The sequence below is a fragment of the Bos indicus x Bos taurus genome, chromosome 26 (assembly GCF_003369695.1).
Source record: "Bos indicus x Bos taurus breed Angus x Brahman F1 hybrid chromosome 26, Bos_hybrid_MaternalHap_v2.0, whole genome shotgun sequence".
Lineage (NCBI taxonomy): Eukaryota > Metazoa > Chordata > Mammalia > Artiodactyla > Bovidae > Bos > Bos indicus x Bos taurus.
In genome coordinates, this window is record NC_040101.1 from 37,490,154 (window position 1) to 37,509,011 (window position 18,858).

Sequence of the window (18,858 nt, forward strand, 5' to 3'; positions counted from 1 at the left end):
GTAAAAGAAGTACACAGAAACATCTATGAAATATTCTTGGAAAAAAAAAAATCACAGCAACCCCATCAATGAGATCTAACCAGTATATAAGAAATGCAAGGAATAAAGCAATATATTACTGACATATTCTTGGTATGGGTAATAACAAAACCCCCAAATGGGAAATTCTTGATGACAGATGATCTTTTTATTCAATGAAAAAATTATAAGGAAAGGTAAAATACTCAGTTTTACAAGTCACACTATGTCTTGGGTCCATACAAAGCCAGAGTTTACCCTCAAACCCTCAAAAGGGTTATATAAACCCTGAAGAAAGGGTAATAAGCTAGAAAAAAAATCCACAGGACAATAAAATGAGCCAACAAAGAAAACTTTGTCTTATTTTCAAAAGATGGAAAGTACAATGAGGAGGAGAGTTTCTTCTAAGAATTTGTAAACATAGTCAATTAGAATGCTGATTTCAGGTTAGAAATCTGTCTGTGCAATGGGAGAAAACCCAAACTCATATTAAAGTGATCCCATATTAGCAACATCCCTTGGCATCTACCAACAGCAAATGCAAATCAGTCTAGAGTTTGTTCACCTTCAGGATATGCATAGCCTACAAATATACAGTTCCCTCTTAAGAGAAATAAAGCATCATGGGATCAGAGCCAGAAGAAAACAAATCAGGCTACCAAAGGCTAAATAATGGAACTATCAATCTGATCATAAAAAAATAATAAAATAACAAATAATTCTAAAGGAACAAGAAGTGAGAGACTATTAAAAAAATGATCAGGTACATTTAAGAAACAATTAGAACTTATAGTGGGAACCGCACCTCCCCCCGATCAGACACTGCTCAAGAAAGAATCTGAGAAAAGGGTAACTGTTACGAAGAAATTATAATGCTACAACAAAGACCAAAAGATGAAAAACACAGAAGAGACATGAAAAATAAAATGTCTAACAGAACTCTCATCAGAGTTCTAGAATATGAGAACAGAGAGAATGGGGGAGAAGCAATATTTGAAGAGACAAAGCTAAGACTTTTCAAAGACAGTCACTTATAAGGAAAGTAAGACATAAAACTTAATAACAGGTACAGGGGAAAATTTAGCATGAGAGGAAAAACCATTTCAATCCAGATGATGATCAACTAAAGGGGAAAAGAGAAAAAACGAGAAATAGAATGCATTAAATTTGGTAGTAAAAATCCAACTATATGAGTATCACAGTAAGTGTAAAAAAGAATTCAGAAGAGTTGAAAATAAAAGGATGAGAGAAGATAAGCAAATGCAACAACATAAAAAAAAAAAAAAAAAACCTGGCATGAGAGCGGGAAAAACAGTAACTTTTCAGTGAATAAACCTGACAAACACAACCTTACTGAGATGATCAAGGTCAGTATCACAGGTGATAGGTAACATTGATAGTAAGTGCCAGGTAACATGATGAAAATGGTACTTCATCTCTGTGGTCTTGTACCCTAAAACTCATATCATAACCCCAGTAGATGATGGAAAAACATGAGATAGATCCTGACTGGGATATTATATAAAAACATGTAATCAGTATTCCTCAAAACTATCAAGGTCACCAAAAACAAGGAAAGTCTGAGAAACGGTTACAGTCAAGAGGAGCATTAAGGAGACATGATTAAATGTAATGTAATTTCCTGAACAGGATCCTGGAACAGAATACAGACATTAGGGAAAAATTAAGAAAACCTGAATAAAGTATGGGCTTCAGTTAATAATAATAGCAGTACTGGTGCATTAATTAGGTTGGTGCAAAAGTAGCTGCAGTTTTGCACTGTTGAACTTTGCCATTTGATATTAGAATACATTCTTATATAAATGTGGTTATATTATACATCATTTTAATGTGCATATCTCACTTTGTTTTTCTTGCTAATGACTTATTACTTGCTGTGTATGTTTATTTTAGACTATGGAAATAATGTTAGACAAAAAGCAAATTCAAGCGATTTTCTTATTTGAGTTCAAAATGGGTTGTAAACCAGCAGAGACCACTCCCAACATCAACACATTTGGCCCAGGAACTGCTAAAGAATGTACAGTGCAGTGGTGGTTCAAAAAGAGAGATCGAGAGCCTTGAAGATGAAGAGTGTAGTGGCCAGCCATCAGAAGTTGACAATGACCAACTGAGAGCATCACTGAAGCTGAGCCTCTTAAAACTACACGAGAAGTTGCCGAAGAACTCAATGTTGACCACTCTACAGTCATTTGGTATTTGAAGCAAACTGGAAAGGAGAAAAAGCTCAGTAAGTGGGTGCCTCATGAGCTGACTGAAAATTAAAAAAAAAAAATTGTTCTGAAGAGTCATCTTCTCTTATTCTATGCAACAACAACAAGCCTTTTCTCAATTAGGTTGTAACATGTGATGAAAAATGGATTTTACAACAATGATAGCTGGTGACGACCAGCTCAGTGGTTGGACACTACAGAAATAAACGTTTCTTACTGGCAAAAATGTGTTGGCTCCTATTTTGATTAATAAAGATGTGTTTGAATCTAGTTATAATGATTTAAAATTCACAGTTTTAAACCACAATTACATTTGTACCAACCTAATAACAAAATCACTGCAGATGGTCATTGCAGCCATGAAATTAAAAGATGCTTACTCCTTGGAAGGAAAGTTATGACCAATTAGATAGCATATTAAAAAGCAGAGACATTACTTTGCCAACAAAGATCCGTCTAGTCAAGGCTATGGTTTTTCCAGTGGTCATGTATGGATGTGAGAGTTGGACTGTGAAGAAAGCTGAGCGCCGAAGAATTGATGCTTTTGAACTGTGATGTTGGAGAAGACTCTTGAGAGTCCCTTGGACTGCAAGGAGATCCAACCAGTCCATCCTAAAGGAGATCAATCCTGGGTGTTCTTTGGAAGGAATGATGCTAAAGCTGAAACTCCAGTACTTTGGCCACCTCATGTGAACAGCTGACTCATTGGAAAAGACTCTGATGCTGGGAGGGATTGGGGGCAGGAGGAGAAGGGGATGACAGAGGATGAGATGGCTGGATGGCATCACCGACTCTATGGAGATGAGTTTGAGTAGACTCTGGGAGTTGGTGATGGACAGGGAGGCCTGGCGTGCTGTGATTCATGGGGTCACAAAGAGTCGGACTGAGAGACTGAACTGAACAGAATAACAAATGTACCATAATACATAAAGTATTAATAACAGAGGAAAACTACATATGGTATATATGCAAGCTCTCCATACTATCTTTGCAACTTTTCTGTAAATCAAAAATTGTCCTAAAGTAACAACAAATCAATTTTAAAAAAGCTGGTGTAACTATATTTTCATTCTAGAGTTGGCCCTCCATATCCAAGGGTTCTGCATCTGTGTATTCAACCATCTGCACATGGAAAATATCTGGGGCAAAAAATTCCCCAAATCAAAACTCAAATTTGCTGCACAATGGCAACGATTTACTTACCATTTATTTTGTATTAGATATTTTGAGTAATCTAGAGATGATCTAAAGAATATAGTAGAATGTACATCAATTGTATATAAATACTATGCCATTTTTCCCCACTCCAGTGCTCTTGCCTGGAAAATCCATGGGCAGAGGAGCCTGGTAGGCTGCAGTCCATGGGGTCGCTAAGAGTCCGACGTGACTAAGTGACTTCACTTTCACTTTTCACTTTCATGCATTGGTGTAGGAAATGGCACCCACTCCAGTGTTCTTGCCTGGAGAATCCCAGGGACGGGGGAGCCTGGTGGGCTGCCGTCTATGGGGTCGCACAGAGTAGGACACGACTGAAGTGACTTAGCATAGCATAGCATGCAATTTTTTAAAAAGGGACTTGAGCACCCATGGATTTTGGTTTCTGCAGGGGTCCTGGAACCAACCTCCTATGGATACCAAGGGGCAACTATATTATCATATCTATATTATATATAAGACAAAAAAATTCTTATAGACAAAACAGTCCTTAATGATAAAAGGTTGAAATCACCAGGGTATTTTATTTCTAAACCTGAGGGATAGGTAAATGAATGACAGTTTATTAGTCATTATTCCTCATATGTATTTATGATATATTCTTTCTCAGCAAATGAAATTTCATCATTAAAAAAATACCCGAGTGAACATTCTGCTGAGTTTTGATAAATGCTAAGGCAGCAGATATAATTAATTCTGTATATTGATAGCAGCATGTTGGCAAAGGCAATGAAAAAGCAGGCATTCCAATATACTGTTGGGAAGATTAAATAGACATAATCTCGACAAAAGCCAGTTTGATGGTATCTATTAATGTTATAACTGCACATACTCTTTGACTTACAGCTATTCCACTCTAGTAAGTTATTTTACAGAAATATTTGCACATGTAAAATTATTTTACACAGCTGTTTATGACAGCACTTTTTGTCGTAGTAAAAGATTATACAACAAAGTCTGTATGTCCATCGTTAGGAGCCTGGTTATATAATCATACATCTATGTAACAATACTATACAACTACAAAGAGAAAGAAAGCTCTTTATATACTAATATAAAAGCTCTTTAAACACTAATATAAAAGCTCTTAATACACTAATATCTACCATATATTGCTAAGAAAAAAAAAGCAAGCATAGAACATGACGTATAGTATACTAGTCTAAAGCCTGTTGTGCTCCATGTAATCATGTGCTCCATATTCTGTTTGCCTCTCCAAGTTTACTCCTCCTCTTTCTCCACCCTGCTTTGTATATTGGGAAGCTGACCAAACAAACTGCATCCTTTAGGTAACCTTGCCCACTTCCTTCTCATGTGTTCAAACAATGAGTGGAATGGCTAGGAAATCAGAGTGTGGTGAAAGTGTTAAGGCAATTTCCCCACCCTGGCACCTTGGTTGTATGCAGCCTGCCTTTCTCTAAGAGCACAGGTCCTGTTGAGCAGCCAAAGCTCTTGTCAAGTTCTGTTAACAGATCCCCTGCCTTATACCTTCAGACCTAGGAATGTAAATGGTTTTCATAGTTGCCAGTCACTGAATATTTCTCTATCGCTTTTGTTTCTTTAATTCTACCCTAATGTTTATAGATTGTGTGCGTGTGTGTGTGTGTGTGTGTATGTTTAGGGAGGAAGGGGAAAAGAAGGCAGGCATGGGATGGTGAGAGAAAGAGAAAGACAAGGGAGAGAACGAGAAATGAGAAGGAAGGGGAAGAAAGGATAAGAAAGAAAAAGAGAAGCACTTTGGAATGGAACATCAGAGACCTATAACAGCGGTTGCCGCCAAGGAAGGAAATTTACGTGGCATTGTGGTTGGTGGACATGGTAAAAAGACTTTTCATTAAATATCCTACTTTGAATCTTGGTCCATGTAAAGGTATTATCTGGAAGGAAAATACATACTTTGATTCCAATAGCATCAAATCACAGAAAATCTTTGTTTACATATACAAAATGTAATTTATTAACATTATCTCAAATTAATGCAAATTCCCAGTCTGTCTATTGTTATGGTATATGAAACTACTACTTATCCATATAAGGCCTGATAACTGACTCACTGACTCCAAGTAACATAAAATTCAGCAATTTAAAATCCTGGCTCCTTACGTGCCAGAAACCCATGCACTTCCATTAAAAAAATATGCTAAGTCTGTTTCCTTAACTGTAGAATAAGGACAATATCTACTGTGAGAGCTAATACAATCAGCATAGTGCCTGGCAAATAGTCAGGGTCTGTTAGCAAGTGACAGCTACTGATATCACTGTTAATATTATTAAAAGAAAACATTATAAAATAAAATAGTAATAACTATTAATTTTATTTGCTAGATACTCTAGGAAAGTTTTCTCCCAGGAATCATTCCTATCATCCCTAGAGAATATCTTTTCCTTTTAAGCTTTACAGGCCACCTAACATTTGACAACCAGTTTTTGAGGGTATTGTTAGTTATCTTCAACTTTACACAGAAGTTTGAATTAATGCTTAGTTGAGAACAATAAAATACAGAAATAGAAAACAAAGCTGTAATAAAAATTAAATTGAAAGTAATCTAAGAATTTACATAAAAGAGTGGAAGTGGCCACACTGATATCAGTTGAAATCAACTTTAAGACAAAAATTGTTACTAGAAACAAAGGACATTTTATAAGTAAAAGGGAGAGTCCATCAGAAAAACATAACAAATTAGGAATATTTATGCACCTACCAATAGAGTGTAAAATAAAATAAAAATGGACAGAACTGGAGAAACAGACAATTCAACAATAGCTTAGACTTTAATAGCTCACTTTTAATGATGAATAGGTAAAAGATCAACAAGGAAACAGAAGATTTCAAAAATTTATGAGTCAACTAGATGTTTATATCACACTCTACCACAACCACCAACAGAATACACTTCTTCTTAAGTGTACATGGAATATTTGCCAGGATAAAGCTTGCTAGAACATAAAACAAGCCTTAATCATTTAAAAGAACAGATATCAAAGTATGTTCTTTGATCACAATGGAATTAAATTAGAATCAATAAAAGAACGGCATTTGGGAAATTTACAAATATGTTAAAATTAAACCACACACTCCTAAATAATCAGCAGGTCAAAGAAGAAATCCAAATATTGCTTAGAGAAATTTTTAGATGTAAATGACTACATTAAAAACAAGAAAGGTCAAGAGAATGAAAAGATACACTACAGACTGGGATAAAAATATTTGCAAAAGATATTCCTGATAAAGAACTGTTATCCAAAAGATAGAACATTTAGAACTCAACAATAGGGAAAAAATGATCAAAAGACATTACCAATTATGACATCTTAGCAAAGAAGATATGACTGCTAATAAGCATATGAAAAGACATTTAATATCTACATCATTAGGGAACTGCAAATTCAAACAATACGATATAAATGGCTAAAATCCCCAAAATGGAAAACAATAAGTGCCGACAAGGATATAGAGAAACAGGAACTTACTGCTGGTCAGAATGCAAAATGTACAGCCATTCTGAAATACAATTTGGTAGTTTCTCACAAAATTAAAAATACTCTTACCATATGATCCAGCAATTACGCTCCCTGTTATTTACCTAAATAAGCTGAAAATATATGTCCACATAAAAACTTGTACATAGCTGTGTACTACAGCTTTATCTGTAATTGCCAAAACCTGGAAGCAACAAAATGTCCTTCAGTAGGTGAATGGAAAAATAAGCTGTGATATGTCCAGATAGTGGGATATTATTCAGTGCTCACAAGAAATGAATTATCTGACTATAAAGGGAATACAGAAACTAAGGCTACATACCGTATGATTCCAACTACATGACATCCTGAAAAAGGCATATGAAAACAATGAAAAGATCAGTGGTTGTCACGGTTTAGGGAAGAGGATGGATGGGATGAATAATAGATGGATTTTCAGTGCAGTGAAAATACTATGTATTATACTATAATAGTGGACACACATCATTATATATTTGTCCACACCCATAGAGTGTACAATACCAAGAGTGAACCCTAATGTAAACTTTAGACTTTGGGTAGTAATGTGTCAGTATAGGTTTATCAGTTGTAGAAATGTTATCACCCTGGTGAAACACATTAATTAATGCAGGAGGCTAAAACCCATGGACAGAGAAGCCTGGTTACAGTCCATAGCGTCACAAAAGAATTGGGACATGAAGTGACTGAGCACACATGCATGTACGGAGGCAGGGAGTATATGGGGTGTTTTTGTACCTTCCTCTCAATTTTCCTGTGAACTGTTCTAAAATGCAATGTCTGTTTTAAAAAAGATCTCAAACCCTTAATCTATCCTTATACTTTAAGATACTAGAAAAAGAAAATCAAATTAAACCCAAACCAAGTAGAAAGAAATAATAAAGACTAAAGTGGAAATAAATGAAATAGAAAGAGAGGAAAAAAAAAAAAAACAAAACCTGTAAGTTCGTTCTTTGAAAAGATCAACAAAATTAACAAATCTTTAGCTAGACTGACCAAGAAAAACCCTAAAATAAAGTCATGAATGGAAGAGGGGACATTAATATTAACCTTACAGAAATTAAAAAATGAAAAGGTCAGGACCAGATGGATTCACTACCATCTAACATTTAAAGAATTAACACCAATCCTTCACAATCTCCTTCCCAAAAATATGAGAGAAAAGATCACTTCCCAACTCATTTTATGAGACCAGTATCACCTAGTTCTTGAACCACTGAGAAAAAAAAAAAAAATTACAGACCAGTATCTACAGACAGAAAAATTCTCAAAATACTAGCAAACCAAACCCAGCAATATCTAAAATGGATTATACATCAATACCAAGTAGAACTTATCCCGAAAGGCAACACTGGTTAATGCAATATACCATATACCAGTAGCATAAAGGACAAAAACTACATGATCACTTCTACGGAATCAGAAAAGACATCTGACAAAATGTAACACCCTATCATGGTAAAAAACATTCAACAAACTAGAAGGGAAAATCTTCAATTTGATAGAAATTATCTATGAAAAACCCAGAGATAACATACTTCATGGTAAAAGACTGTTTTTGCTCTAAGATCAAAAATAAGATAAAGATGTCCTTACCACTTCCATTTAACACTGTTCTGGAGTTTGCAGCCAGGGCAACCGTGCTGTGCTATGCTTAGCTGCTCAGTCATGTCCCACTCTTTGTGACCGCATGGACTATAGCCTGCCATGCTCCTCTGTCCATGGGGATTCAACAGGCAAGAATACTGGAGTGGGTTGCCATACCCTCCTCCAGGGACTCTTCCCAACCCAGGGATCAAACCCAGGTCTCCTGCATTGTAGGTGGATTCTTTACCGTCTGAGCCACCAGGGAAGCTCAGGGTAGCTAGGCAAGGGAATGAAATAAAAGCAGCTAGATTGGAAAAGATGAAGCAAAACTGTTTCTATTCACAGATGACATGATATTATATATAGGAAATCCTAAGCAATGCACTAAAATACTATTAGAACTATTAAATGAGAACAGCATGGTTACAGGATATGAGATAAAAATACAAAAATCAACTGTATACTACACACTTGCAATAAGCAATCTGAAAATAAAATTAACAACTGCATTGAAAATACCATCAAAAAGAATGATAGAAATAAATTTAACAAAACAAAATTTGGGGAGTAAGGTATAGACTACTAGGTATAAAATAACCTATAAGGATACAACATGGAATACAGCCAATATTTTATAACTATAAATAGAGAATAACCCTTAAAAGTCATGAATCACTATACTGTATATCTGTAACTTATACAATGTAGTGTAGCAACTATACGTCAATCATAAAAAAAAAACCACCAAAATCCTTTACTTAAAAAAAAAAAAAGGAATGAATGAAATACTTACAAATAAATTTAACAAATGAAGAGACCTGTACACCACAAACATATTGTCCCTGGATCCTTTTTGTTTAGCTAAACAAAATAACTATCTGGTCTTAAGCTGCATATAAATATTTTATTATTTTTTGAAATATTTTATTTTTAACAGAAGACAAAATTTTCTCAGCTGGTGTTCTTTTCCTGTTTTAATTCTATGCTTCTTAACTTTAACATGCACATAAACTAATGATTCCATGAAAACACAGATTATTAATTTTAACTAGGGGTGGAGCTAATGTTCTTCATTCTTTTAATTAACTCAGTTAGCTGCAACCAGCCTTAGTTGTGGCACATGGGATCTTTGATAAGGCATGTGAGATCTAGTTCCCTGACCAGGGATTGAACCCCGGCCCCCTGCATTGGGAGCATGGAGTCTTAGCCACTGTATCACCAGGAAATTCACCAGGTTTCTCATCCTTAACAGCTCTCAGATGATTTTAATGTTGCTGGTTCTGAGACCATATTTTGAGTAGTTTTTAAGTGCCTGTAGTTACACACAACTGTCCTAATTCACTAGAAAAAAGTGAATAATGAGAGGAGTGAAAGTCAGATGGACTGTCTCTAAGTTTTCCATAGCCAGGTACCATACATTCCCTATGGACAATTAAGAACCGACATTTGCCACCATCCTTCCATTCTGGTCACCACTAAGTACCAGAAAAGATGCAGACTTTGGCCAGCTAGTCAAATAGACTGCGGCTAAATCCATATGAAAACTCTTTTTTTTAATACCTGCTACACAAAGACCATCTCATAGAATGTTAACCATCAGCTCTTCCTCTCTGCATCTTTTCTCTTGTCTCTTATTCCTTCTTTTGGCCAGTGTCTCCTAAGTGTCTTTGGGGGATGAATGGTGGTCCCTGGCAATCATCTGGTTTACTACAGACAATTTGGTTTAAAAAAAAAGTGATAAAAGCTTTGATCACAAACATTTCATAAATTGAAAAGATTAATTATGACTTTCAAGGAAATTCTTTTAGGTTCTTAACTGTTATGTTCCAAGGGTTACATATGCTTTACAAGGTTAAGAAGAGACTGACTGTTTCAGCTAACAAACTTCGACATCATGAGTTGTTTACACTGGCTAAATATATTACTTTGTTGTTGTTCTTATCAGTGTGTTAAGTCTCTAATTTAAATAATAAATACCTCAAAAGCATTCACTGAAGAGTAGAAGTGACGAAAGCATATTTGACTCGAAATGATAAATAGTATGATCTTACAGAGTGAAAACAGTAGGATCTTAGAGTGGGCTGTGACCAGTGAATTACAAGTTATTAGTCTGTACTAGGGGACCTCCTTCGGAGAAGGCAATGGCACCCCACTCCAGTACTCTTGCCTGGAAAATCTCATGGGCGGAGAAGCCTGGTAGGCTGCAGTCCATGGGGTCGCTAAGAGTCGGACACAACTGAGTGACTTCACTTTCACTTTTCACTTTCATGCATTGGAGAAGGAAATGGCAACCCACTCCAGTGTTCTTGCCTGGAGAATCCCAGGGATGGGGGAGCCTGGTGGGCTGCCATCTCTGGGGTCGCACAGAGTCAGACACGACTGAAGCGACTTAGTAGCAGCAGCAGGGGACCTCCTTACTCCCATCACAGCACAATACATTTTGAAACAGGGTCTAAATCATTATAAAACAGTAATAAGAAGCCACTGAAGTCTTCAAATAATTTTCAACCACTCTAGTAAACCAACTGACACCTGCATTACAAATTTTGTCATTGACAGCAAAGATTAAAAACCGTAAAGGAACTTTACCTTATTTTAACAAAATCAAGTGTAACTACAGTCAGCTGCAAAATTAATGACAAATATGCTCAGAAAGAAAACAATCTACTGGTATATTTCTGTATCAGATGACACTGCTGCTGCTGCTGCTGAGTCGCTTCAGTTGTGTCCGACTCTGCTCGACCCCATAGATGGCAGCCCACCAGGCTCCTCCGTCCCTGGGATTCTCCAGGCAAGAACACTGGAGTGGGTTGCCATTTCCTTCTCCAGTGCATGAAAGTGAAAAGTGACAGTGAAGTTGCTCAGTCATGTCCGACTCAGCGACCCCATGAACTGCAGCCCACCAGGCTCCTCCGTCCATTGGATTTTCCAGGCAAGAGTACTGGAGTGGGTCGCCACTGCCTTCTCCTATCAGAGGACACTACTGGACGTTATATAATAGGTGTCATATTCAGTGAGTAAGAACAGTATCATAGGTGTATGCTCTTAAATATTTTGTTTTATGACTATAAGAAACCACTAGTATTCACAGTATGAACCAACCCTTGGCATATATATATAAACTGTAAATAATGAAATAAAACTTTAATTCTGATTATCAATGAAAATATGCTTTAGAGAAGGGATTTTCTTATAACCAACAATTATCTTTGAACCTTAACTTGAAAACATACACTAGGATCAACATAGCCAAAAGCACTAGTCGTGTGTACCCAGGAACATTATGGCACCTGAAAGTCAATTCATACAAGGCTTCATTCACAGGCAACAGCTGGAGTTTGACACTTAAATTTTCCATTGAGTCTGTTAAAGATTGCATAGAAAATTGTGAATATATATTCAACCGCAGCCCCTGAGCAGATATCCTTGGCATGTTATGTCAGGAAAAAAGAAGTAAGTACAACACTCTGATTTTTTATCTTGTCAGGAGGAAAGATGCTACCAAAAGCTATTCAAATGAAGGATATACATTTCCACCCCATGACACCAATAAGGTCAGTAAAAACTTTCTGTGATTATCTGTGGCTTACTCAAGTGGCAGATCTCTGTGAGACATATAGTATAGTGAATAGCTTGAACCCATCATAGCTGAAATTCTTCAGGATAAAATACAAAGACCAAATCATGATACACACAGCTTAACCATAGTTTGACTTTTCCAACATCTAGCCATGCTCTATCCTTGTTGTAGAATGAACGGGTGTCTTATTATTAGTATACTTAGAAAAATTTATTCAGTTACCACACTAGACCTAAAAAAATGTATTTCCTAGAACTGAAAAACACCAGAAGGACAGATTTACCCAGTGCCACTTTCCAAACTGAAATATTCAACTTCATTGCTGAGTGCCATACATTTGTCAACTCAGACATTGTAGGTAGTTTTCAGTGAGAATTCTTGCAATAATTTTGGTATTCATCCATCTGAATATCCAAAACATCTAGAAGAATCATCCTATACTTGCTGCTGAATCATCCTATACTTGGTTGTTGGAAATATTCAACAATCTATAGTTGAAAAGTGGGATTATCTGATTTAGCAGAACTAATAAGGAGGACAAGAAACTGTAGCTTTGACTTCAGTGAGCCAGGTATCAATGTGGTGAAAGATTGCAGCAGTAACTGCTTTTCATGATGTTTAAAAGACCCATCAATGAGATCCACAAATACTAAATGTCCAAAAAATGGTACTTTCTCTACTACACTATTTTTCTTTCATAGAAAACTATCACTTCTTCCTATGCATTATGTTAGAGAAATACAGACAACTATGGAAATTCTGATTGCCCTTATTATTAATCTTCTCACATTAGAAAAGCACTTCATCATCTGCATTTATATAGCTTCATTAAAAAAAAAAAAAAAGGTCTGATTTCAATATGTATAGCACCTAGAAAAAAATAACATATCTAATAATTTCCAATTTCTCCTTGAAGCATTCCTCCACAAAGTCATTTTTTCCTTCGGACCTTCCGAAAAACCAAACTGCTTTCAAACACTTCTTGATTGTAGTCAAGGATGATATTAAAAATGTTTAATAACATTCTTATTATATGGCACGGCATAACCACCAGAGAATGACACCAGTTCATAATCACATGGCTGTATTGAAACATGCTAACTAAATATCAGTGTTAGTTATAGCTTCCTTTAAACATTCTGCTACACTTATTTCAACTCTAGCCTCATTCTCAAAGACTATTGGTTATTTCTTGCCAGCCAATTCACAGAAAAAGGAAAAGTAGTTTTCACGAAAGACAGCCATATAAATTGGATTCCAAAGATGAATTTAACACTGCATTTTATTAAATATTTAATGTCCTTACTTTTATTCCTTAATATAAAAATTAAGAAGAATAAGTATTAGAACAACTATTGTTTTCTTTCTCCCACACCATTGGTTTCCAGAGAATGAGGCTCCTTAGCTTTTTATTATAGTTGTGTTACTTGATTTTATCTACATAATTAGATATCCAAGTTCTTTATCCGTCAACCAAATGAAAACATTTAATACACAAATGGATAGATTTGGGAATATATTAAGGATAAGGTAAACTGTTAGCAAAACAAATAAATATCTGACATTTAGATATAAAACAGAAATGGAATAGAGAAACTCACAAAAAAGCAAAGAGATGAATTACTTAAAGACAACCCTAGGATCTTAAAGAGTCACATACAATGTAAGAACACGATATATATATATCTGTGTTGGTTTTAGGGATCTTCTTACCCAACTTTGGAAAAACTATTAAGTATTCAGCATTGCACTGAGGACATGCCACTCTGGCTGTACTGTTTCCTCTTTGTTTTTCATCCACCCAGCGCTGTAAACAAGCCTGGTGAACCCATTTTGTAGATCCTCTGCATCTGCACGGTCTCACCCATTCAGCTGTTCTATCATCTTCATCAGTGGCAAAACACACCCAGCAACTTCTGTAAATTAAGAGAGAAAACAATGATATTATCATTAACACTCCAGCCTCCTCTTGACTGCAGCTCCACTTAATGGGATGAACCTACTATGTTATATTATAGAACCTTTAATTCTATATTAAAAGACTGAGGGGAAAAATAACCAACACATTTCCAGTAGAGTAGCTTCTCCTTTTTTCTGTTTTTCCTTGTGGGCTTCCCTGGTGGCTCAGAGGTTAAAGCGTCTGCCTGCAATGCGGGAGACCTGGGTTGGATCCCTGGGTCGGGAAGACTCCCCTGGAGAAGGAAATGGCAACCCACTCCAGTACTCTTGCCTGGAGAATCCCATGGATGGAGGAACCTGGGGGGCTACAGTCCACGGGGTCGCAAAGAGTTGGACACGACTGAGCGACTTCACTCTCTTATGTTCTGCAAAGTCTTGTATTTTCTGAATTTTGTTTTTACATTACTTCCTCAATCTTTCTAGAAAATTTTCACCTTCTCTAATGAGAATGCAGAGACAATCCTCAAGCTGCTTTTATAAGACCTAATAATTCTTGAGGAGTGGTAAGTACAGGAATATGTGAAATTCAGTGTATCTCCCATTTCAACAACATTAATCTCTTAACCTCTTGAACTTGGAGAACAAAAGTATTACACAAATGATTTCACATATGGTCTCATTCAATTTTCACCTGAGAGAAAGAAAAAACCCAGTCATTTCTCTTTCTGGTAAAGTATGACTATAAAAGAGTAAGATGATTAAATTTAAAAGCACAAAGGAAAGAATAGATGAAGACATCAGGATAAATTGTTTTTGGATAGTAAGATGATACATTTGGGCTTACATGTTTCCATTATAGGTATGAGTGGCTTTCCTTTTTTCTGGGAATTAAATTATATTTATTATATTTGAAACCTAGAAGTCTCAAGTCTGGGATGCCTATATTATAAAAAGAATCTTTATTGAGATGGTTAATATTTAAACTTTTTCACATTTTGCTCTTAAGGGTACTTCATGAACTCTAATTTGTTTTTGTGGAATTAGGCTGCAATTCCTTATTTTTTCCTCCCAATTAACACAAGTTTTGACATCTATTTCCATTAGGGCAAATATTACAATTTAACTCAATGACATCATTCACTCCCTTCTACTACCACTGCACAAGAGGAAAACAACTGCTAATTAAAGCTTGTCATCTACTGTGCACTTTTCACTTAATTAGATAAGTTGGCTTCTGTTACAACAACTAGCTTAACTATGCTCAGTGGGAAAGACTTATATAGTCAGGTACTGTAGATAAGTCTCCAGTCTTTGTAGATCAACATGAATTTTAATCACATGCATCAATTAAGACTTCTTAGAATAGGGGGAAAAAACTGAACTGAATACATGTTAACAATATCCAAAATTATGTTTTTACTTAGCTTTCAAAACCAGTCAGATTTCATATGACCTACCTAGGTAAAACTGGAGTGGGGTAGCATTTGTTTGAGCATGCTTGACCCTCTGACTCAACTCAGCCAAGCTGTCTGGGCCCTCGTGCTATCTTATGGTTAAACAGAAATGTCTCCTCCTTCACTTTATTTTTTTAAACTTTATTATGGTAAAATATACACAACATAAAACTGAATACTTTAACCATTTTTAAGACTACAATTCAGTAGCACTAAGTCATTCACACTGCTGTCCAACCATCACTACTACCTGTGGTTTGACTGGGTTTCAACCTAGTTTTTTTCATAAAATTTCAGTTGATAAGTATAGAGCAAATAGGCCAGCTATTTGTGGTATTAGGATATATATTTCCCCATAACCAAGGTAATTTTGTAAATACATTTGTATATCGCTGATGGAATGAAATGTATTATTTTGGTAACAAAATATAGGCAGAAATATCTAGAAACTAGACTTCTAGGTTCTTGTTAAGTTTTTCATATCAACGATGGAACACAAACGTAGCTAAATTAAACTGAATCTTAAATTAAGCCAATTTCCAGTCATCAGGAAAAAACAAAATGTAAAAGTATTAATTAGGTTGAACCAAATGAAACCGCCTATATTTATGTGTTTAACATTTATTTAAATGGAAGTTTCATACATCAATATAATGGGAATATTTGTATAGCTATGCTATGCTACGCTATGCTAAGTCACTTCAGTCGTGTCCGACTCTGTGCAACCCCATAGACGGCAGCCCACCAGGCTCCCCCGTCCCTGGGATTCTCCAGGCAAGAACACTGGAGTGGGTTGCCATTTCCTCCTCAAATGCATGAAAGTGATAAGTGAAAGTGAAGTCGCTCAGTCGTGTCCGACTCTTAGTGACCCCATGGACTGCAGCCTACCAGGCTCCTCTGTCCATGGGATTTTCCAGGCAAGAGTACTGGAGTGGGGTGCCATTGCCTTGTCCGTTGTATAGCTATAATCCCTACAAATTCTGAATAAGCTATAATCCCTACAAATTCTGAATAAGAATAAGCCTATTTCTGTACCACCACCCCCCTCAAGTAATATGAAAAATTTCAAACTTAAAAAAAAAAAATGAAAAACTGGTGAATACCCATATTCCTAACACCCAGATTCTATCATTTTGCTACATATTCTTTCACCAATCTTATTTTTTGATGCATTTCAAAGTTTCAGACATTAGTGCACTTCACCCCTAAACACATTTACAGTTTTACTTTTTAGAAGGTACTCAGGTGACATTTAAAAGAGGCACTTCTGGATTTTTTCTAATTTTACGGCTATGGTAGATAAGATGGTTGAACAATGATTTACAGTGAACTTATTAAGTACATTGTTTAATTCATAGTGATAGTATACAGCTTAAAATTTGGATTTTTAAGCTAATGCTCATTAGAGATTAGCTGAAATTATCCTATAGAGGGGATATTTAAAAAAAGAACCCTTATTGATAATAATACACCCAAAAGGTTTGCTGATTTTCAACATCTACCAACTTACCACACACATTTTCCATTTATTCTAATCGCTTAACATTACATCTGATGATGGTCATCTGAGATCAAACAGTATTGCCCACAATATGTAAATTTATAATACCAGCAAATTACTGCATCTAAAAATTATAATTTAGATGCAAATAAGTATGAAATGAAGACTTATAACTTAATAGTACAAAACAAGCAAGCAGCTGAAAACTAAAGAAAGTGCCAGTAACATACACTGTGCATTCACTGATTCCATGTAGTTTCACTGGTTCCATGAAGCTGCATAAACAAAATAAATCAAAGACTGTACCTATCTGGAAAACTCTGTAATTTAATTTGGGCTACATCTAGTAGATATAAGATACTTAAAGTTCCAGTGAAATTACCACAGGTATATCCTTCCCTATTTTAAGAAGAAGGAAGGATCAATCTGGATAGACCAGAGACGGCTTCAGGAAGGCGTGACAGTAGAAATTTGCAGGGGCAAGTGATTTTATCATAGGGATTCTCAAAACAAAGTTCTCTGAGACAGCAGTTCAGAACCACTAGGAAACCTGCGAATTCTCTGGCTCTACTCCAGACCTAGTAAATGAGAAACTCAAGAGGAAGAGGGCCTAGAAATCTGTGTTTTAACAAACCCTCAAGGTGATGTGATATTAAATAAAGTTTGGGAACCGCTAGTACAGAAAAATGGCAGGTTAAAAAAAAGTAGAGAGACTGCAGAAAGCAAACTGTGTGAAAGGGATAATTACTGGACTTAAGGTAGAAATAATAGATTCTAATGACTACATATTTTTAATATAAATAACAGTACAGAAAATGTTAAGTTCTAAAGAATTTATTAACTGATACACCACCTTAATAGGTTTATGAGTTTAACCTACATGATATGGAAAGAACATTAGTCTGTGAAATAAGGGCCAGGTATGTGGGAAATTAACTTAAAGAGTATAAAAATGGTCACATGGGCAGACAGCCTATAAGACAGTTATTAGTTTTTAGGGGTGGAAATGAAGGGAGGGAACAATGTGGTATAGACATCTTTTCTTCCTTCACTAAAAAAAAAACTTATAATAGTCTGACCAGGAATATCACCTAAGAAGGTTTTATAATTATGGTTTCACTCTTTGCTTCTCTATACCCTACTCCCTCCTTGATGCAATCTATTTCAGCTATTTATTCCCCAATTCCTTTCCTTCTTCCATTTAAGGAGAAAAGAGGTTGCTTGAAAATGATGGGTTTATAGTTCCCTCAAGATCTTAGGAAAGTAGAAATTTGTGGTTTAATGTACAGCATGATTTCTCTTTTTTAGGAGCAAAAAGTATCCCACACTTTTTAAGGAAAATCACTCTTCCCTCCAGCATCAGCCATGTGTGCGGTTTATTTAGGCAGTTAGTCCCACACCCCCAGCTCCAGGAAGAGTAATCCTTAGATTGGTTTAAGGGGAGTATCCCTCATCCTAGATTACAGTGACGAGTTTGGGCCCATAAAGCTGGTTTTATTAGAGTGAACTTCAGAATTTTTGCTGGGAAAGTTGGTACACAGACTTTCTTTTCCACTGGGCTTGAAGGCAGGAAAAATGAGGAGCTAAATGAGAGTGTGAGGCTTTGCTGCCAGGAAAGCCACAACGTGGAGCCTAAAGAACCCAGAGGAAGCTAAAAGATAGAAACTGATGACTTTGTCTGAGACATGGATCAAGCTGTGCTTAAAGCTAAATATACCCTTGTGCTGTTCACTTACATAAACCCATAGGTTTGTTTTTTTTCCCCCTGGTTTAACCTGTTTGGGGCAGATCTTTCAGGCGTAACCCAAACAATCTTGTTATAGAGTGTGAGAAATTGGAAATAAAGAGATAGCCCTGAACAATTATATGATG

The 18,858-nt window shown here is 36.0% G+C and overlaps 1 protein-coding gene across 1 annotated transcript in view; it reads right to left on the reverse strand.

The window, feature by feature from the left end:
• Window positions 1-18,858, reverse strand: part of MARCH5 (membrane associated ring-CH-type finger 5) — a 53,256-nt gene that overhangs the window by 21,634 nt on the left and 12,764 nt on the right. Inside the window, exon 2 of the mRNA XM_027528972.1 lies at window positions 13,846-14,048. Coding sequence (XP_027384773.1) covers window positions 13,846-14,048 — 203 coding nt within the window. The remainder of the gene's footprint in view (window positions 1-13,845; window positions 14,049-18,858) is intronic.